This window comes from Sprattus sprattus (genome assembly GCF_963457725.1).
Source record: "Sprattus sprattus genome assembly, chromosome: 10".
NCBI classification, from domain to species: Eukaryota; Metazoa; Chordata; class Actinopteri; order Clupeiformes; family Clupeidae; genus Sprattus; species Sprattus sprattus.
In genome coordinates, this window is record NC_137908.1 from 29,358,643 (window position 1) to 29,381,062 (window position 22,420).

General features: G+C 42.8%; 1 protein-coding gene across 1 annotated transcript; it reads left to right on the forward strand.

The window, feature by feature from the left end:
• Positions 1 to 1,341: 1,341 nt before the first annotated feature.
• Positions 1,342 to 19,972, forward strand: LOC308371642 (growth/differentiation factor 11-like; the record flags this gene model as incomplete). The annotated part of the gene is made up of 3 exons (XM_080846620.1): positions 1,342 to 1,759; positions 15,808 to 16,181; positions 19,592 to 19,972. 3 exons carry the CDS (start codon positions 1,342 to 1,344, stop codon positions 19,970 to 19,972), a joined length of 1,173 nt encoding a protein of 390 aa, XP_080702746.1.
• Between the last annotated feature and the right edge of the window lie 2,448 nt (positions 19,973 to 22,420).

Consider the following 22,420-nt stretch of genomic DNA (forward strand, 5'->3'; position numbering starts at 1 on the left):
ATTTGGGCTAGCCTAAATCATAATGAGGTTTTAAATAGGTTGCAAGTTTTAAAAGTTTGACATATAGACTACATGAAAAGGCACAGAAATAACTTTATAAATGATAAATGTTTAACTAATATAGTTATACTAGTGTGTGTGTGTGTGTGTGTGTGTGTGTGTGTGTGTTTGTGTGTGTGTGTGTGTGTGTGTGTGTGTGTGTGTGTGTGTGTGTGTGTGTGTGTGTGTGTGTTTGGTGGTGGTGGTGGGTGGGGGGTATTGATTAGGTGCTTTCAAAATGGACATGTTGTGATGTAGGCTCTGTAGTTTAAACCAAACAGTTAAAGTTGGCCACGAAAAACAGTTCAGTTGGTCTTTATTAAATAACCTTCCTTTAAGATTCATGCAATTTGTTAATAGAGGTAGATGCATGTTGAGATAAAAAAAAATGTGTTTTTATTTGTGCCATAGCAACAAAGATGTTCATTTAAAGATGTTTGCTCTTGGTTGAGATCCTTTTGCCCAAGTCGTATCCTACTCATATAATTTTAATTTGAGAATAAAGGTTAGGTGAATGACTGGAATACATGCACTATGAGCAAGAGTTCTCAGCCAAGCAAAGTCCTCAAGTTTTTTTGTTAAGTTAAGTAACTTGTCCATCACACATAACAGGTGTGTTGTTCCGAACTTATAGCACAAAACCTGTAAGAAGAGCAATATTAACCCAATTTGTCACTTGTGATCAAAATTGTGTGTAAATTTGAAAGATATTCTGTACATAATCGAGACAGCTGCAATGCCATTAAAGAGTGTTATGCTATCATTCAAGTATGCAAAAAAATTGATTAGTAATGACAATGTAAAGATTTGTATTTTCAGATAGCAGCCTTACTCTCTCTCTCTCTTTCCCTTACTCACTCGCTCCCTCTCTTGACTTAGTGACAAACCTAAAAGCCTTTTGTTGTAATCTTAGCCAATAGAGACGGATTACGACACTGGGCAGCCGACATATATAAAGGGGGGCTTTCCAAACGCACTTGCACACTTTCAATGACAGATCATTCAACAGCGTGGACTAAAGAGTGACAGAATAGGTCAACTTACCACCCAATTTAATTAAAGGAAATGCAGACATTAAGCTGATAGCCTAACCTAACTCTCAGATCAAACATCGAGGGCATCATTTTGGACTCATTGACCATTTCCAATTATTATGGCTCTCATGCACCGGTTGAAATAATTTTGCCACCGTTGAACTAGTTGCACTTCATTGCACGTCTTCTTTGGGACGTAGGAATAACAAGGACCAACAATATTATTCAAGAAGATACAGAAGGAAAACTGTTTTTAACTATCATCATCATGGCAAGGTATAACTTTTTGCTGTGTCTCATGGTGATCATTTCCTTGGGACTGTCCGGCAGTAACGAGCCCAGCCTCTTTCTCCCACCGGTAAGCGAGATGCCCACGGATGCTGGTGTTTCGCTTATCGAGGTGGAGGACGCAGACGTTCGCGAGTGCTCCGCGTGCGTGTGGCGGGAACAGAGCAAGGTGCTCAGGCTTGAGACCATCAAGTCCCAGATCCTTAGCAAGCTCCGGCTGAAACATGCACCAAACATCAGCCGCGAGGTGGTCAACCAGCTCTTGCCCAAGGCACCCCCGCTGCAGCAGCTCCTGGACCATCACGACTTCCAAGGGGACGCTTCTTCACAGGACGAGTTTATGGAGGCTGATGAGTATCATGCCACAACGGAGTCAGTTATCACAATGGCATCGGAGCGTGAGTAGCGTTACTAGAGTTAGACTACTGTTGGTGACAAGCGCAGCTAGCAAATACGCAGCATAAAGTTATCATGTTGTGATTAGCTTGACCAAAATATAGGCAACCGTGCCATTACTGAGTGTGTTGAATTTGCAAAATAATTTGGAAAAGTGTCGTTAAACAGCATCCAGTCGGTTTTTACCAGAACGAGGGCAACCGTAGCGCAACTGCCTGTGCCGTCATCTCTCACATCATATTATTTTGGGATCCCCTTAGCCTAGTGCCAGCTGTTAGCCACGGTAGTCAAGATAATCTAATAGATTAAGTGTGAATTTGATAAATCAATAAAGTAAGACAGCGTTTAAGAAAGTAGAATTATTATTATCATTATCACTCCTACTACTGCTACTTAGACATGTTCTCTATTCGTGACAGGGCCAAACTTAAATATTGATGGTCTTAATATCGAGGCATCGTTAAACTTGGGCTCGCTGTAACTTGGCATAGGCTAGTTGCCTACACTTGATACGCAATTTCTCTCTTCAGTTTTTTGCGCTCTTGGAAGTTCTTGCACTCGTGTTGCTACAAAGCAGTCGAATCTACTGAGCAATAATGTGGGGGAAATGTTTCTAAAGGTTCTAGGTACAAAACAGACTATTTCCCAGTAAGAGAAACCGAGTGGCCCAAATATATTTGTGAATGATGGTGCTTTTATAATCCGCGATTTAGATTTTCTTTCATTTAAGTGGTTTGTATTTTCAGTGCTCGCTTGACAGCGCTTCAAATGCGCAGCCAATGACCGTTTGGAGTGCCTAAATCAATAATGATAATGTTGCCCAGCACTTGCCAGATGCACTTGGAAACTGTGACAATCTCCCACATTTCCCATGCAAAAAGGTGCTTAGACCTGAACACCCTTATCACAACAATTACATGTTTTTGGTCTACAACATAAACGGTAGCAACGCGCAATAAAAAGTTAAATGTTTTCGTGTGTTACCAAATTAACGCAGTGCCAAAGCGCTAAGATTTTTGTTAAACGTCACTGAGGCCTCAGCAGCTGTGTTCGACCCGTTCTTTATGAACGGACTCCAATCGGTTCCCCTGCTGTTCTGCGCAGTGAGAAAAAGTGTGTCCAAAAAGCTGCTATTGTTTCCCTCTTGCAGCAGTCCCTCACGGCCGCACTTGCCTTTTTAAATGCGAAGTTTATAGGCACAGCTCGTTTTTTTCACCCAGGACACAAAGCCTGAGGAACAGTTGGGGTCGAGGGGAGTGTGTGACCTTTCCGCTAAGAATCGCCAGGGTTCAACAACATTTACACACATAATGTATTCCACACAAGGCGAACGAAAAGCCCAGCAAATAATCCGTTTTTTGACCAGAAGCGAACAAAGATAGGGCTGTGTCCCCTTAAATAACCTTATTCGACGATTGTCACACAACCCACGTCGTCCCTATTCTCAGACACACAATGCACACCACCGGTTTAACCGCCACTTCAGCAGTGTCATGGCATATCAGGCACTGCTTAATTACGACCGGTCTTGTGGTTCAGAAAAAAAAGGGAATCATCTGTGGCGAGTTTATCGTTCGAGTCAAACTCTTATAAATGTTAGAATCACAATTATACAACATGTACTTAGTTTCTAACCAGCAGCTGGTAGCAGTGAGTGAAATTTAAGAGAATATGTATCAGGCCATATGTAATTAGTGACAGTGGTTGTTTTCACTTCTTTAAAGTTAATCGTGAGACGTATTGTTTGTACATAATCTTACCATGCGTGCATGGTAAAATGCACTATACCGTGGAAGAGAACTCATTATAGGGTAGTGAGTAGACTGTGTGTGTGTGTGCATGCTAGAGAATGAGAGAGAACTAAACCATTTGATAAGAATGATTAAAATGCTATTGATGCTACTGGTCAAGTATCTGGGAGATGATGGATTTTATGAAGTTTGCATGAACATATCCACTGTACTCAGCAGAGGTGTGTGTGTATGTGTGTTGTGCAAGGAGCACAGATTCTGGCTTATTACTTGGGATGTAGATACCGACAGCTGCAGACGTGACCCCCTTTTTTATACTCCGTCTTCCCCTCCTCTCTGTCCCCTCTCATATGTGCAAGGTCAGCATGTTCCTGGAGTGGCCTGTGTTCTGCTCTGTGTTAGCATGTCCAGCTGTCCAAGCGTTTTCACTACATAGCAGTTCTTTTGCCCTACGTCCATGGGGAGACCCTCTTTCCTTTTTTTCCATGCAGCACAGTATCTCATGTTCATGAGCCACACAGCTGCGGTGTTCTGGAACTATATGGTTTTGTTGGTTGTGCTTGAGGTGCTACATGTCTATGGACACGTTCAACCTGTGTCTCTGACTACCCAGGCTGGATTGGTCTCCTGTGGGCTAAACAGAATTCAGCTGTTCCTGCCCATTAATGGATGAAAAGATTCACCCCCACCCCATCCGCCCCCCACCCGAGCAGATTTTGCATCATCATTTTCTGAGCGTGTTCCCCTCTCTTGTCTCTAGGGGAATGGTGCATGATAAGATTACAGAGCAGCAGTTTTGTGTATGACTTTCCCTCCCTTCCTCCCTCCCTGCTTCGCTCTCTCTCTGTGTGTGTGTGTGTGTGTGTGTGTGTGTGCGTTACATGACAAATGATGCTGTGAGGAACTCATTAAACCCTGTGACACACTGTATGTGTTATTCATCAGAACAGTTAGTATTCTTTTTCAAATGATAGGTTATATTTAGTGCACATGATGGGGTGTGCATGTTTAAGTGTGTGTGAAGACTTATATGAGGTGCACATGCACATTTGCAGTGTTCAATGGTAGTTCTTCTACTTAGTGAAAATCCCAAAGTGAGTGAACCTTTCAATCTCAGAGAGACATTCCATTTATTCCCCTCTATCTTTCGCTCCAATTTTTTGTTGCATTCTCTTTCTTTTGCACCCTCTTTAGTCCTCCTCGTTTTCTCTTCTTTTCCATGCCTCTCTTCTTTTCTTACCATACTCTTGTTCTCTCCTTCTGTTTTCTTTTTTTTCAGTCTCTCTCTCTCTCTCTCTCTGCCCCCCCTCCCCGGTTTTCACACTGAGAGAAGGACTGCATCGCTCTCGCCTGTGGCGTCGTTATGGATCCCACAGGAGCAGAGATTGCTGCCTCTCCATTTCTGAGAAACACAGAGCGAAACTTCAAACAGTATTCCCCTTTCGCTGCCTGAATGGGGCTCCACATGCGCCTCCCTCCGTGCTGGCTTTGATGCCGCCAAGGGGGCTTGCAGCAGAACGTGCAAACCGGACCACTGTGAAACCTCAAGAAAAAAAGAGAGAAAAAAAATGTTTTAATCTTCTCCTTAGTGCAGAAGCACTGCCTGTCTAATAGTTGCAGTAGCAGAGGAAGGTTCAGGGAGTTCATGCGTCCTGATCACTAATTAATGGGTGCTATCGGAGGGGAGTGGCTTGATCAGAATCGCATTGCGGCTCTGCCTTTCACTGTATGTGTGTTACAGTTGGTGAATTTACGCCTCTTTCATGTTCAGGGCTAATGCCCTCGTTCACCTCCTCTCAAGGAGTTCTGCTGTTTTATACCAGCGATGCACGGCAGTGCCAAAAGCTCCATTATATAAGTCATTCAAGCTGTCTAGGCTAACCCCACAAACAGGGGCAGTATGCACTTTGTTACCTAACATCTTCGCTTATGCAAGGTTTAAGGTCTGGTGACCCCATCTTTAAGGAAAAGAGAACTGTTTGACACGAAGTGTATGAATGTTAACATGGAAAGATAATGGCAAAAGAAGGCTGTTTTGTGTATTTGTATGTGTGTGCGAGTTTTTGCCTTTGTCAGTGGCATATGACGTGAGGAGTTTGCAGAGTGCATGTTGGTGCATGTGGGTGTGTATCTGTGTGTGTGTGTGTGTGTGTGTGTGTGTGTGCATGTTGTGGTGTGTGTATGTATGTGTGTGGGCCAGAAAGAGGGAGAGAGAGAGAGAGAGTTCGTCAGCATAGGGCCACAGAAGGGATCTGACCCCTTCAGGCCCTCATTTGTCACCTGTCGGAGGGGCCTTCCTCCCTCCTTATCAGTGCCTCCTCTCTAACAACCCTGAGCGTGTGTATTTGAAAACGTTTGTCATTTGTCACCCCCTCTTTGTGGTCCACTCTGTCTTGTTTCAGTAATTGGTCCATAGCTTTGCAATTTGGACACGGAAATTCACACACGCACTCATTCAATTCAAGTGTGTTTTATATTATCAAAACTGTGAGTAGCTCACCTACCAAATCACTTTTGTGACTTTATGAAATGTGTGAGTGTATTGTGCGATATAAAGGTTGCAATCTCTACTGTCAGTTTCATACTATACTGTATCGATGTGTGCATATATTTTGCGTATGGATTTCAGCTCTGATAAAATGTTTAGGCAGTGCTATCCTGGCTTCAGTGTGTCAAAGCTTTCAAAATTGCAGTATGACCAAATTTCAGCTAAAAAGAGGATACGTTCCATTCCATCAATCGTTGTCTCAGCATCTTCGATTGCAAAACAGAGGTTTCAAGGCATACTCTCTGCTTTCTGCTCACAAGGAAGTCCAGCCTATTCTGTCTTATCCTCACAAGTACATTAAGTACTGTCAGAGACTGGTGGTCTTCACTTCAATGACTCATCTGATTCATTGTGAACAGAGCAAGTTCTGAAAAGGGGTGTTGCACTCTCCAACCCCTGTATAACTGAACACAGACTCACTCACACACACACACACACAGTGGAGAAAAAAAATCCCCCTATTGACAAAAAGGGTCACAGAGTTCACAGCAATGTGATATATTGGACGAGGAGCCAATTAACCTCATCGGCTCTCTTTCTTTGGCAGAAAAAGAGAACCGGTAGTAGATTAAACAGCGCTGCCTCCCCCCTTTACACACACCCATCTACCAACCACTCCCACCTAAAAAAAAACACAAGTCTTTTATAGTGTTGACCCTATAAAAGGGTCATTTCCTGAAGGTGCAGGAACCATAAACATTAAGAGAGAGAGCGCTAAAAAGACAGGACTGCAAAAGCCGGACTATCCCCCTGACCACAGGGCACTGTTTGCGGGAAGTCGATTACTATGTGAGGTTTTTATATATTTATTCAATCCAAAGGCAGGCTGACGTTTGATGGTAACACCTGCATCCGAGCTGCTCTCATTCGTACACATGTGCGGGAAAGAGGAAGAAGGAGAGAGGGGCAGTAGAGAGGGAGAGAGGAGAGAGTGACAATTAAGGAGAGAAGGAAAGAGAGTGGAGGAGGCGGAAGAGGAAAGGGCAGAGAACTGTGGTAAAGACTGTTTGGATGCCAGGTCAGTGCTGGTTTGTTAAAAAAGAAATAAAAACAAAAGAAAACTGCAGGGTTGTAGAAAAAGCACAACATGCTGTCAATTTTATGGCTAATAAACTTTCAAAGGGACCAAAGTCCATTAATACCCCAGGCGAAATTTCACCAGACCCCTCTGGAATCTCACTCTCTCCTCCCTCTCGGCCCTCTTCCCACGGTCCTTGGCTGCCTTACCCCCTCCACCAGAGCGGAGCTCTCCCAGGGTAGCCCTGAAGAGATACCCCCCTTTCTCTCTCTCTCTCACACGCACACAAGCAAGCATGCACACCTTTAGACACCAAAAACTCTTGCAGTGGGAAGTGTGTCCATATGGACACATTCCCTACAATTATCAAAAACCATGCTCATCCTTTTTCAATTTTCAGCACACACAGACACACACAAAAACATGTGCACATGCGCACACACACATGCGCACACACACACGCACGCACACACACACACACACACACACACACACACACACACACACACACACACACACACACACACACACAGCCACACACACACACACACACACACACACACACACACACACATACACGCACGCACGCACGCACGCACACACACACTCACGCACACACACGCACACACACGCATATCCAGCATCAACATTGTTGAGTATTGAGTTAAATTTGGAAATTCGTGTTATGAATTCATTTCTGCAGATGCGGATGTTGGGAAAGCATCCTGTACTTACTGAGACCGGTTTGGTCACTGTGTTCCTGCTTGGCAGCACATGACTCAGGAGTAGGAGGATGTGCTGGTGGGCAGCCATAATAGAATACCTTTTGGGGATATTTTGTCATATTTGGACTGGTAAGGTGTATGTGGTAAAGAATTTCTTCTTTTTTTGTCATTTTGTAAAATCAGCCATTTCACACAGCATTTTTTTAACTAAAGGAAATAGTAGGACAGATTTTGTTAGAATGAAATAAAAGCAGAGGATATTTAAAGAATGTGGTTTCAACCAGAGCTGGATGGACAATGGATCGGTTTTTGCTGAATGCAGTTTCAAGAACACAGGTCAGCCTTATTTAAGCTTTGTTGAAGATAAAAAATAATTAGAGCATGTGTTGCTTGTTGCTTGCTTTATGACTTTATTGACTTGACTGTATTACTGAACTACAGTCAAGAACAGGTAGGATCAAACTTGTTTCTGGCTGTAATAGCAGTGACTGATTGAGAGCTAGAAATGAGGATGGAGTGAGTGAGTGAGTAAAATGGCTTCCTTGAGAAGACTGTGTATTTGGAACATGGAATAGGTGCATTTCATTTACTGATTGGACACAGTATGGCCCAACGATGCAACACATACCTCTGGAGGAGAAGGAAAGTACAAAGTAAGTGTCTAGACAGTATTTGTCCTGGGGAAGCTTTGGAGGAGGCATCAAAGAACAGTGTGAACATAGAATGCAAGGTCAAGCAGGAGCTGGAGAGTGTTTATGGAAAAAGTCAAAAATAAGTTGGAAGTTGGAATGGTGCTGTTTGATTGAGATGCTGGAGAAGATGAGGAGGGGAAGGGGGTAGAAGGAGGAACAGTTCACTTTTATTCACAGAGCACTTCACTGCCTCAGTGAGTCCTCATGGAGCAACAAGCTGCCCTGGGCCCTCCTAAAGGGACTGGGATCATGGGGTTTTATCATTGAGTGCCTTTATAGGCTTCATGTTAAAGACCAGAAACAGATGTTACCTCTCGCTAATAAAGGAAATAATTACTCCACGCCCGTGACTAATTAAGCTCTACATCGTAACGAGGTAGGGTTGGCATGGGGGTTATAAGATGTTCTTGGGAGTTGGGGGTGGGGGGGGGGGTTGAGAGACGATAAAACCAAATCACCAAGAGTGTTATTGCTGCCTAGTCAGAGGAAGGGCCTGGCTTTGCTGACGCAGAAGGACTCAGGAACGTTGCTTAGTGAAAGAAAAAAATCTCATCAATCATAAATTATAGGCCTTAATCAAAGGAAATGGTGCTCTGAGCGTTTGCCGGGGCAGCCATTAAGAGTTCGGATATACTGGAAAGCTGAAGGGAGATGCTGGGTTTAGGCAGGAGGTGGGAGTGGAGGGGAGGCAAGTTGATGAATATTGGCATGAAAATTTAATAAGGGTCTTAAGTGTTCGGAGAATGGCTTCATATGGAGGGAGGGAGAACATGGGAGATATGCACCCCTTCACACCCTTCACCCACCCCTCCACTCTCCATTTAGCATTCAGTGTGCTGCGAGAAAGAGCAACGCAGGATGTGAAGTTCATTATGGATTCCTCCGTGTGTCCAAATGCACTTTGGGACAATGGCCAAGTTCAGCGGCTGGTGATATACGGAGTGCTGCTGAGATAAAGCTTGAATCAGACTGATTGAAAGAAATGCGGAAATCATCTGCGCCAATGGCGTGGAGTTTTTGATTCCCTGTGGGAATAAGTTCAAGGATACAGATGTTTCCTCTGGGATGTACCTCAACACATTCTTCATGTTGAAATGTATCTTGACCAGATTTTGTGGGCTGTATGTTGTCTGTTAAGTTAACTGAGAATGGAGTCATGCACAGGAAGGCTGGACACAGGGCAGTATGAGCAGAATAAATAGTGAGAGAAAGAGACAAATAAAAAAAGAAAATGAAGGAGAGAGAGACTGAAGAGGTCATGGGTCAGGGGATGGAACCTCACTCATTGTCAGTCATCTCATTTTCCATCTCTCACAATGCAGATATACTTAATGACAGCAAACATGAATATCAATTAATACATTTCATGAATTATGTATGCCTGGGTAGGATGAATTCAATAGTCCATGAGGCTAGCAATGGGCCATGTGCTGGGCTATCATGCATATGCCATGTAATTTACCCTTTCAAAAAACTTTAAATATTTTTCAAAGTGGAGAGATGCAAAGATGCAAAGATCTGTGCATAAGTAATGATACAGCATCAGGTTATGTATATGGATATATATTTATATATCTATCTTTGTGTGTAGAGAGAGAGAGAGGGTTAAATCTTAAATCTCCATTTAAAATGTTTTCCATTGAGGCACATTAAAGATTTATTTGTCGAACGGAAAACAAAATAAGGGCCTCACAGAATCTGCACTAAAGTTGTGTGAGCATTCCTCTGTCGAGAGCGGAGTTTTTCCATTGCTCTTGAGTGAAATCCTGAATTTGCCCTCCAAACACACGGTGTAGTCCCCTGCTGCTGTGTGGCTCTCTTTTCTGTGAACTGTGACTGTTTCCATGGCCGGGCTCTGCCGTGGGCCTGGAGCACGTCTCTCTCCGTCTCTCAGCCTCTCTGTGGAGGCTTTTGTATTATTATAAGCCACCTGTCCTCGGACTGTGCGTCAGTCTGAGGCCCTTAGTGTCTCTGTGCAAACATGTGTGTCTTGTGTGTGTGCACAATGTGTGTATGCGTATGTGTGTGTGTGTGTGTGTGTGTGTGTGTGTGTGTGTGTGATTGTGCGTGTGTGTGATTGTGCGTGTGTGAGAGTGATGGGGGGGGGGGGGGGGGGGGTAGTGAGAGAGGGGTACATTTAAGAGTGTGTGTGTGTGTGTGTATGTGGTGAGAGAAGGGGGGGTATCTGGTGGGAGTCTTTTGTTGCTCCTGGGGGGGGCTTCCTCCCTGAACCCCTAATAGGAGTCTTGTGCCTGGCAGTGTCCCTGGGGAGGGTCCTGAATGAGGGCTCTAACTTCACACTCGCGGCCCCTCTCCCTCTCCGACCACAGGCCTCTCCCCCACCCCCACACCCCTCTCTCAAACCCCTGGGACAAGGGGGGAAACAAAGAGGGAGAGGGGAGGCCAGGGCCTGGCCAGTGGAGGGTGGGGGTGGGGGTGGCGGGGGGTAGCGTCGTGCGGCCCCCTGTCTTATTAGAGGGGTCGTGAACGTGTCACAATGATTAATTTGCCGAGGTGCTCGGGGATACCCCAGAGTCACATTCATTCAGCCATGGCACTCTCCAACACACACCTCCCTCAAAATGCCACATTTGCATTTCCCATTAAGCAAAGAAAATATAGATATATATGCAAATGGAATTCCCCTTTTTTTCTTTTTTTTCACCATGGCCATCATGGCATTTTTGTTTTCGGACATTAACAATAGATGACCGTTTTTTTCTTTTATGGGATGTTGTTCTTTTTCCTTTGTTTCTTTCTTTTTCTTTCATTTTTCTCCCTATCTCTCCTAATTGTGATTTATTTCCCTAAATAAGAATCGGCTCTCTGGGCTGTTCTTGTCACAAAAAACAACGGAGACAAAAGCATACACCGACAGCCACACATGACCAATGACAGCTTGCTGTTTCACCTCGTCATGACAACTTTTACTGTCTCCTCTTATAGACAACATGCAACAACACAGTATCACATTACACACACTGTATTTGGAGAGTCATTCAAATCAATTTTATGGACTGCTGAAAAAAAAACAGTAATGGATGCTATTTCTTAACCACTATCAAAGCATGTCCAGAGGGTGACCGTGGGGGATCAGGAGGGAGAGAAGAGTGGGGTGGGGTTGACGATGGTCTGTGTCAGATTTGCTGCCACAGACCAGCCCTGTTATGCATGTCCCACCAAATGCAAACAAATTGATTTAGTGATGCTGTCAGAGGGAAGGATTAAGTGGATATGACAGAGGCCAGAGCGAACTTACACACACACACACACACACACACACACACACACACACACACACACACACACACACACACACACACACACACACACACATATATCGTCTTCCATGCTCATGCAGATACATACTCATTCACTCACACAAAATGTGCACAGGAACACAGTCTTACACTGTCCTAAAAAAGAACTCACACTGACACATACTGTCTGTCTGTTTCCATTATGTACACACAAACACACACCCACGGGCCACAGGGTTAGGAACGGCTCCTCTAATACCCCCCTTATCCCATTAAATTCATCTGTATTCACCTTGCCCTGCCATAAGCGTGAGCAGGTGACAGCCCGCCAACCCCTCTAGTGTGCTGCTGGCCGCACGTTCTGTGGGCTTACTGCCACCCCCCACCCCCAGTCTTATACACCAGGGTATGGTTGGTTGTTTTTGTTACATAAGATTTTAAAAGGTGCTCATGTGCTCACATTAATAATATGTCTCTGTTCCATAACTAAAGCTGTATGCTGTTATATTAAAAAGAAAGAAAAAAAAGTGAATAATATAATCCCTGTTCCACTGTGCTATGAATAGTTAAACTGTTGCACTAATGCCATTAGGAGTTTGGTTAACAACTTTTTAAATGCTCTCCTAAATTGAGCAATAAAAACCCCACTCAAAAGGTTTAAATCAGAGCTGGTTGGAAAACCCTTATATGATTTTTTTGCCTGTGAATGAAATCTTTATGGATTACAAGGTATATGTGTTCCTCTCGTGGGAGATTGCTTTTTAATGTTCTCACTCAGGGCTGGTTTTCATTTTCGACCAAAAAAATCTGTTGACCTAGTATGGCCATGCTATAAATTGGCCTTAAGGGAGGGTCCTAGCTTGAGGTATGACACTGGTGAATACAAGCACACTCATATACTTGCTTGTAGAGCCCCTTGGCACACTTCTGGTTCAAGTCGTTCTTGCCATGCTGACAGAATTAATACCAAGAGTTGTCACAGCCCCTGACAGCCAATGTTTTTGCTCAATTTAATAAGAAAGACCACTTGAGAAACATAAATCTTGAGTAGGGAAAAGGATGTTGTTTGAAACAATTGCTTAAGAGAGACTCCTTATTGGACTAAGGAAGATCCAGATCCTGTGTCATGATTGTGATGTCCGCACTTTGTTACAGTTTTGATGCATTTATTGCTGTGTTCAATTTAGCTCAGATGATCACTATTTTTGTGGATAATCTACAATGATTTTATTCTTAGAGACCCAGTCTGAATAGAGAGTATCTTATCTTGTACTCAGTTGAACTTGGGGGTATCAAATAGGCTTTTAACCCTTTCATGCATGAATTATGAAAAAAATGGTCTAGATTTTTTTGTTATTGATTTTCTTACTCAAAATGAACCTAAACTTGAAATTCAAATACATTTTTTTTTTTTTTTTTTAATTATAATAATTTTATAATGGGATTTAATACCATCTGATACCTCTGATGCATGACGTCCACATACGTGGACAGTTGGATTTTAGGGTGTACAAACTATATTTTACATCAAATTTCATTTTTTTTAACACAGATTTGTTCAACACACTTTCCTCTACATGCTAATGTTTTTTTGGGACTGATTTGGCCTTCTTGGGTAGAAGTTTTTAACAGATATGCCTGGAGTATTCAGCACATGTTCAGCACCGTCAGCCATCTTGACTTAATGATGTCATTACACAGTTAACATTCCAAATACAAGATTATACATATTGTTATTATATTGCTCTGAGTCTACTGTCACTGCCCCTATGTGGTTTGGAGAATATTACTATGATAATGCGAAACAAAATGAAGTTTAATGAACTGTCCACGCATGTGGACACCATGCACGAAACAAAACTAAACATTTCCTAATTTCCTAACTATTCACGGTTTTGCCTTGACTGTAAACAAACGTAGTAATATGCCCTTTAGACGAAGACAGTATAATGTGTGAGCTTGTCCAGCGAACTATTGGACCAACCAGAAGGATTAGACTCCCTCAGAAGAAAGTTAGAAATCTGAGCTCCAGTCAGTTCTTAAGGATGGAACACAGGCATACCCACTCAGGCTGTGTCATTGCAACAGGAGAGGGAGCTCTAGGCTAATACCCATTCAGAGAGGTGCTTGTTATACAGAAACGCGTCAAGGATATGAAGTCATATTTTAAGTGAGGTTACTATACTCGATGGACAGAGAGGTGCTGGATTTCATTTCTGGGTAATATGTCCAGTGGACTTATATTGCTGTAAAACTTGAGCCTGAAAAGGCTCTTTTATATGTTCAGAGAGGAAAATTTAACAAGGTATAGAACCATATGGCATGTAGTTTTTACTGAGTGTGGCATTTCATTTGAGTAAAGTAATTATTTGTTGTAAGCCTACGCATTATGTCGGAATTTATGCAGGCTGGTTTAATGCACATAACTATAAATAACGTTCAGTGAACCCTGATCGTTAATTTTCCATTTTTTTAAATAAAATCTGCACATTCTCCATTTGTCTTCACAGAATGCCAGTACAAGGTAACCAGGAAATTCAATACGAAGTGTTTTTTAAAAGTGCAACTTAAGTTGTCAGCAGTGTGTAGCACAAAGCACAAGCAACCAGCAAATCCAAAATAAAAACAATCTCGCACATGTTCGCAAGTGAATCCGGAACTCTGAGATACGGGCCAACTCCTCTGCACTGGGCCCAGGCAGATAAACACAACAACAACAACACTCACATTAATTACTATGACCTCAGCAACCCACAGAGAGGAACATTGCCATATTGTCTTTGCAGCGTGAGACAGTGTGTAATTTACACTCACTAATGACTGAAGCAAGGCTAAAGGACCTCAGCTCTTACAGGGTTGGCTTCCATTCAAGTTTCCAATGAAGTTGAATAATGGATATTCTATCTTTACCTCATTGAATTCATGTCAATAGCTGGTAATTTGATTACAACACTAGGATACAATACAGAGTCCTCCTCCTTCTCCAAAAAAAAAAAAAAAAAAAAGTCTTCCTCTCCCAGTCTTTCGAAGCCAGCCTGTAAACAATTTTCGATTGGCTGCTGGAGAATTAATTAAAAACAAAAACAAATTTGAAGTGTGCTAGTTTTCGGAACACCATACAAACATCACATAGGTCCCTTGTTTTGGTGTGGTTTTGGTGAAAGGACAGTCATGAAGAAACATATTAACATTGCCAAGGGGCCGACCTTGACCTTCAAACTCAATTTGGCTATTAGGATTGACCCCCCCACCCCAACAGCACCCCGAGGGATGTCAAAGGCTGACGCTTTTGACCCTTCACCCCATTTCTTAACTAGGCCTAGGTGCCAAAATGACCTTTTGACCCAGGAAGACTTTGCAGGTTGCCTAAGCAACCTCCGATTTAGCAATGATTGACAGCTTCACATGGTTTATGTTAAGAATGGCAGGTTCTGCTCTATATTGAACAATGGCAGTGAATACTTGTGTGTGTTTTGTTTGAGCATGATCTAGATTACCTACAGCATCACATCATTTGCAACATAGATATGTCAATGTCAACATTTTTGTCTTTCTGTTTTTGAAATTTAAATATAAAATGGAAAATGATTTCTCCTTTTACCTCACTATACTATTTTGCATTATGTTATATTATATGTACTGTGATCTCTACTCTCATAAGTACTTTAGTGAATTGATTTGCTAACAAAATAATGAGGGCAGGTTATTATTACTACTTACTATTAAATCTGTCTTTCATCCCACTTTCTGACATTTGCACATATTTTGTTGACTATATAGTGTGTTTTTATCAATGTCATCTGTACAATATGATAATTTGACAGCTGTAGATAACAGACCTCAAAATGCAGTCTCCCTCTTGTAATGTCTTCACGTCACACACTATGATATTACATAGGTAAATAGTATTGTAATAGTAGTATAAAAAAATAAAACAAGGAAAACCTCAATCCAGCACTCAGGCTCTTTGTTCTAAGATGATATCTTACTCAATTCACATAATTGACCTCCAGCATCTTTTTCTCTCTTTTCTCTCTCCTTCTCTCCCACATGTAGCCGAACCCCTGGTGCAGGTGGATGGCAAACCCAGCTGCTGCTTCTTCAAGTTCAGCCCCAAGCTGATGTTCACCAAGGTGCTGAAGGCTCAGCTTTGGGTGTACCTGCGTCCCCTGCAGCAGACCTCCACGGTCTACCTGCAGATCCTGCGCCTGAAGCCCATCACCGAGCAGGGCAGCCGCCACATCCGCATCCGCTCGCTCAAGATCGAGCTCAACTCCCGCTCCGGTCACTGGCAGAGCATCGATTTCAAGCATGTGCTTCAGAACTGGTTCAAACAGCCACATACCAACTGGGGCATCGACATCAACGCCTTTGATGAGAGCGGGAATGACCTAGCCGTGACGTCACTCAGACCTGGCGAGGAGGGACTGGTAAGGACCCTTAGACCTGCTGACATGAAAGCGTGACAAAAAGTAGAACAAGTGATTGGGACTTGCACAGTTGGAGGAAGACACATGTAGATGTAGACCTCTTTCTTGACTATAAATGGTCCAGTTTCATAGAACAGGATATAGACAATACACAGTTTAGTTTACAATAAAGTGAGGAAGGGCAACGATTGAGGAAACTAACTAAAAAGTAAATACATTTAGGTAAATAATCCCAGCCCCTTCCTTCAAAACACATAAACGCACACTGCCTGACTACTGCTGGAGGACGAGACCCAATGAGAGAGCATTGGGGAGAAGAGGGCAACCAATCATTGTCGCTAACTTTATCCAACTAACTCATGGCTCATTCTCACAACTACAAAACACACAGTAAGCAAAATCACCAAATGTATGAAAGTCCCACCCAAAGTGATAACATAAGATAAATACCACCAAACAAGATTTGCTCACAACTACAATGCAGACATACAAGGTACAATTAAACACCTACAGTTTAACTAATGTTAGCGTTGGGCTAACACTTAAGGTCACTACATTAGTAGCTAGCTACGGTGGCAACATAGTTAAGGAAAATAACAAATCCCCCCCCAAAAAACTAAATAAACCTGTCCAACAGAAATACAGCAGCCATGGCGTCACTTTTCAGGCCTTTCAACTCCCTCAGCTGTTGCCATTGTTACCTCCTCACCTCTTGGGGCTGCACTTGGTTGAAGAACTTGCTATAATGTCTTGTTTGTTATACTAACTGTTATACTAACTTGTTATACTAACTGCTTCACCACCAACTACAAAACCAACAACTGCCTGGCTGCCTGTCCTTGTGGTGGGTGCTTTCACTGAACTGTGAAGCTTGCCTTCGGGACCCCTTCGTCCTTATCTTCTTTGCTGCCCACAGACTTCTGTGGCTGAGTGGTTGGTCGACTGTCAGCCAGACTTAGAGGAGGAGGCATGTTGGGTGGCTGTGTATGCGTAATTCCCGTAACCCACATATCCGACTGTGCTTCACAGAGTTTGTGTTTGTGAACCATGGAGGCCTTACGGTACACAGCCCTTGAACTTTTGCGGTTCTCCTCCACCATTGTCACTCTCAGAAACGATTTTCCACATCTGCTGGGCAGTGGGGATACTCCACCAGAGACGCTAGCCTATATTCATCGTGCTCTGGTAGCACCCTTGTCATCCGGCGGGCTATAGAAACTGGTGTCCATACACTGAGGTACAAACATGACCTTCCAAATCTACTCTACACGATGCTTGGCCACGGTGACTTCTAACAGCACAGCACAGCTTCCCAGAACAGTCTGTTCTCAGCTTCTCAATACTTGTCTATTCTGTATTCATTCTGTAAAGCACTTTGGGCTCTAAAAGGTACTATAGAAATAAAATGTATTATTATTATTATCATCGTTGAAAAGCCATAATGATGTTGACTCTGGTTTGACCTCTTACATCATTCTACCTCTTTTTGGTTAAAGCCTGTTCTACTTGCTTTGTTTATCAGTGCAAGCTGTTATAGGTAGCCCCGACCACATTCAGGGTTGATGCCCATGGAGGACACAGGTTCGAATCTGGCCTGATGTCATTTCGCCTGTCCACTCCCCACATCTTCTCGCTCTCATTTCCTGCCCCACTCTTTGCTGAACTATCAATTAAAGCCCAAAAATATATATTTAAAAAGAAAATCCTTCTAAAATAAATGTTCTACTGTAGCTTTAAGTGTAGTTGTAGAGAAGAAGTCTAAACCTGAAATCATACTCAGCATCTAACATTACTCAAAATTATTTTCTAAACTATGAAAGCCTTTTGTAGCACAGTTAAAATTAGTGAACCTGTTGACCTTTCCAAAAATTAAAAGATGTGCTGATCTTTGTGGATAGCTAGATAGGTCTTAACCTCTGTACTCCAAGGTATGCCCTAAAATCATAGCATACAGACAGTTTTGCAAAGCATATTTTATAAAAACTTTGAGCCGATGTTTTGGCTGTTGCTTCAGATTCGGAGGATGTGGTTGTTTGGACAGACCATCTATCTATGATGATGTGAAATCGATGGCTAGAGATGACCTAATTACCTCTGTTATCCTCTGTGTTAGGTTCAGGGATACTTCAGGTTAAAATGTTACCACCACTGAAATGGTGCAGTCATTCCTGCCAGACTTAGAAACAGCCCCTGTCCTTTCTAGAACACTGCCGCTCTCTCTCTGTGTTCTTCAAAGACGAGAGGCAGAGGTGGGAGGGGGGAGAGAGGGAGAGAGAGAGAGATCAGAGGGTCTTTAGACAGAGTACAAAAACAAACCAAAAACAGCAAAGAAAGAATCTAACTCCCCCCTGGTCCTCTGGGTTTTCCCTTCTTTTTTTCCATCCAACAAAGAGAGCGGAGCCCAACTGACAGGATCTGACCTCCCTGGCCTTTCAGTTAGTTTCCCCTGCAGGAGAGCTTTAGCACGCTAGCACGCAGATCCAGCTGCTTCACCACAAGAACAGATCAGTGCTTTTGTGCGTCCAGAAAAAAAAATAACCACAACATAAGGATTTGTGGACACTACCGAAACGTAAGGTACTTAGAGGTCAAGGTTAGAATGACTAAACCTAGAGGTTAGGGGTTCAGTGGGGTTGATAGAGTGAACATACCCCCTAACGTCCATTTGTGATTCTTTCCAGACCTGTGTTTAGTTAAAAAAGTAGAACTGCAGGAAGTCTCTTTCTTTTGTTGCAGAGCTGTTATGAGGCACCAATAAGAACTGGATAGCTTTGTATGGAGAGTTGTATACAGTTTATGTTTAACAAGTAGAGATAGGTCAAAAGGTTTTTGCTGTATTTTCAAGTATATTAATTCATTTGATTAATCTCAATCAGGTTAATCAGCTCAGACATATGCCTGTCCTTATCTGGAAGTGAAGGAACTTACATGTACTTCCTTCTGTAACCAATGCATGTTCCCACTCTACTTGGCGTTAACATTGTTACCCAACCTCAGCAAGTTGAAAGGCATAGTCATTCAGATCCCTTAGTCTTAATTAGTATTTGACAGGGAATGGGGCTTACTTGCCAGACTATCCCGATCCATATTAAACATGTAGCCAAGAAAGCTCTGGGAAACACCTGGCCAGAGATAGGAACAAGAATAGGTAAAAAATGTGTGGTCTTTTTACCATTTGAATCTGTAAAGACTAACCAGTTCTTAGCAGATGGCCTGCCTAATCGTTGGCACAGTTGAAAGCGCTCATGGTACACAGACTATAGAATTTTTCAAGGAAAACTTGCTATCCATGACCATGGCACCTCTCTTCACCTTATTTTTATCTCCTTTCCTTTTTCTTTCCCTCTCTCCTCCCCTCCCCTCCCCTCCCTCCACCAACCCCTCCCTTCCTTCCCACCCCCTGACTTCAGCAGCCGTTTCTGGAGGTGAAGGTTCTTGAGACGACCAAACGCTCGAGGCGGAACCTGGGCCTGGACTGCGATGAGCACTCCACTGAGTCCCGCTGCTGCCGCTACCCCCTCACAGTGGACTTCGAGGCCTTCGGCTGGGACTGGATCATCGCCCCCAAGCGCTACAAGGCTAACTACTGCTCGGGCCAGTGCGAGTACATGTTCATGCAGAAGTACCCACACACCCACCTGGTCCAGCATGCAAACCCTCGAGGCTCCGCCGGGCCCTGTTGCACCCCGACCAAGATGTCTCCCATCAACATGCTCTACTTCAACGACAAACAGCAGATTATCCATGGCAAGATTCCTGGCATGGTCGTAGACCGCTGCGGCTGCTCCTAGGCAGATATTACACTTTGTTGGGGGGTGGGGGAGTTAGGACGCAGGGGTGGTGGGTGGGGAAAAGAAGAAGGCTACACGTACACTCATTCTTACACATGTACACATTCCTGCGTCTGTTTAACCACCCCAGCCCTAACCAGCAGACTGACTTAAGCTCTTCCCAAGACACCAAACCATTTCCCCTTCATCCTTCATAATTCCTCTTGGATATCTGCACCTACTTCTCTCTGTATGTGCTTGCTTTCCTCACACCTTGGAGAAAAGTACACAAGCAAACAACGAAAAAGACAAGGGAACGTTCTTTTGTTCACTTAGCCTCTTGCTTTAGTGCAGCTTTCAGCAGAAAGGTATAGAGGGAATGAATGGACATTGACTGGCTGTGAGAGATTTATACAAGAGTTTTCAACTGTTGTTTTTATTGTCCAGAGTGAAGACTCAAGGGAAATTATATAATATTATATTATTTGGTCCTTTCTTTTAGGTGTTTGTTAGCTTTGTGGTTGCTCCCTTCCCATTTCAAAAAGGTTTGTCCCTCAAGTTCAATATCTATTGACACATTTGCTAAAGATTCACATGATCTAGGGAAGCTCCATAAGGCGTGTACATCAGATGTCCAGGTTCACTTGTCACATTTCTGCCACCTTTCTGTAACTTTGCATTCAGACACATCAGGTAGTATCTGCAACTCAGGCACCTCCATCCTCACAAATCATAGATGACTTGCATATGCCTATATCAGTGATTCATCTGAGGCCAAAAACTCTCATCTCGTCCATTGTACCATCACATAGGTACAGAAAAACATAAAGTGCTTAAAAGACTTTCAACCATCCCCCTTCCTTCTCTCCAGAGGCAGGTAGCACCCAAGTGTGACATTCCCAAGGGTTCAAGAACCCTTTCACGGACACTTTGATCTTCTTTTACTCGTAATCTTGTAAAAGACAAAAAGAAACGGGAGAAGAAAAGAAGGTTTATTTCACTGCCTGTATAAGTGAGCAGGAAAGGCCTTGCCAGTGCTTTCTTTCTTTCTTTCTTTTTCTCTCTTTGCTGCCACAACAGCTGAGGTACCCATGGCGTACACGTACCCACACTTAATTGTGCTGCATTAGGGAAAGAAACAGTGACTTTAACTACATATATATCATACATCCAGTAACCTAGTATGTTAGTCCTAGAACTGGCTGAAAGTTTTTTTTCTCTTGGTTTTCTAGTGGGAGGAAAAGTTTTCAATATTCTAGGTCTTAATTGAGATGTAAGATAAAAAACAAGTACGACAAATTTCCCACATGCAAACTGAATTGAAGTGACTGTCTGTCAGTATTAATGTTTTACTGCATTTTACCACATTTTCAAAAGTCCTTGAATGCATAGCAGGACATAGCAGGACTATTACAGCTTTGGTGTACATGTCAACTCAAAGCTTTGAAAAATGACTAAAAGATGTAAAACTGAGAAGCATCTGCATGTTGAACACAGCACCACATCATGGAGGGAAAACCAACCAGACAGAGCAAAGCTCATCCACCCAAACATTTTGTCTTTCCATGGGAATTAAAGATGTTGCTGTTAAACTGAAATAGCTTTGAAAACCATCCATCGCTCAATGAGTTATGACAGACTTGCAATGGACATGTAATAAGGAATACCCTTCCGCCATCCAATACTTACACATGTTATACCCAACACACAGCCTATAGTCACAGTCACATCTATTGGTTTTCCTTTCAGTCAGAGTCTCATTGTTGGTGAAGAATGAGAACCAAGAGTATAAATGACACAATAGTTTTGTGTTAGATGGCTCCTCTGTCAAGAGGACTTACACGATGAGAATGAAAAACTGGAAGGAAAGACTAACCAAGACATTAAGGGAGTCAGACAAGCCACTGCTTGTGAAGGAAAGACTAACCAAGACATTAAGGAGCCAGACAAACCACTGCTTGTGACTGGAGAGACACTCAGCAATGTAGATAACACAACGTAATCATCTCCGATAGTAACAGTTTTTTTTCGGTTTTGACATTTTCTTTTTTCAGTTTATATAAATATATATATACACACACAAATATATATAATACCATAATGTATTATATATATACAAATGTACCCTTCCCTTATTCCCATTTCAATGCTTTATGGTACCGTGAACTATGGAAGTGCTTGAACGAAAATCAAAAAGAAAAAAAAAAAGAAAAGTAGAATAGAAAGCTTGAAGTCTGTCTTGTCCCCACCAGATGTCAAAGCGAAGAAGATGTCCCTTTGTTGGAAACGAAAGCACTATGCCGTTGGATAAAGGAAGAGCCTTCTGACATTATATATAAATAATATATGTGTATAATTTAAAAAAGGGGAAAGATCCTTTCTTGGCACTCTACCTTACCAACAATAAATTTTGCACTATGGGAAGTGAATGCTGAGAGGAGTTGTAATGTTTGTTTTCTCTGTTTGTAT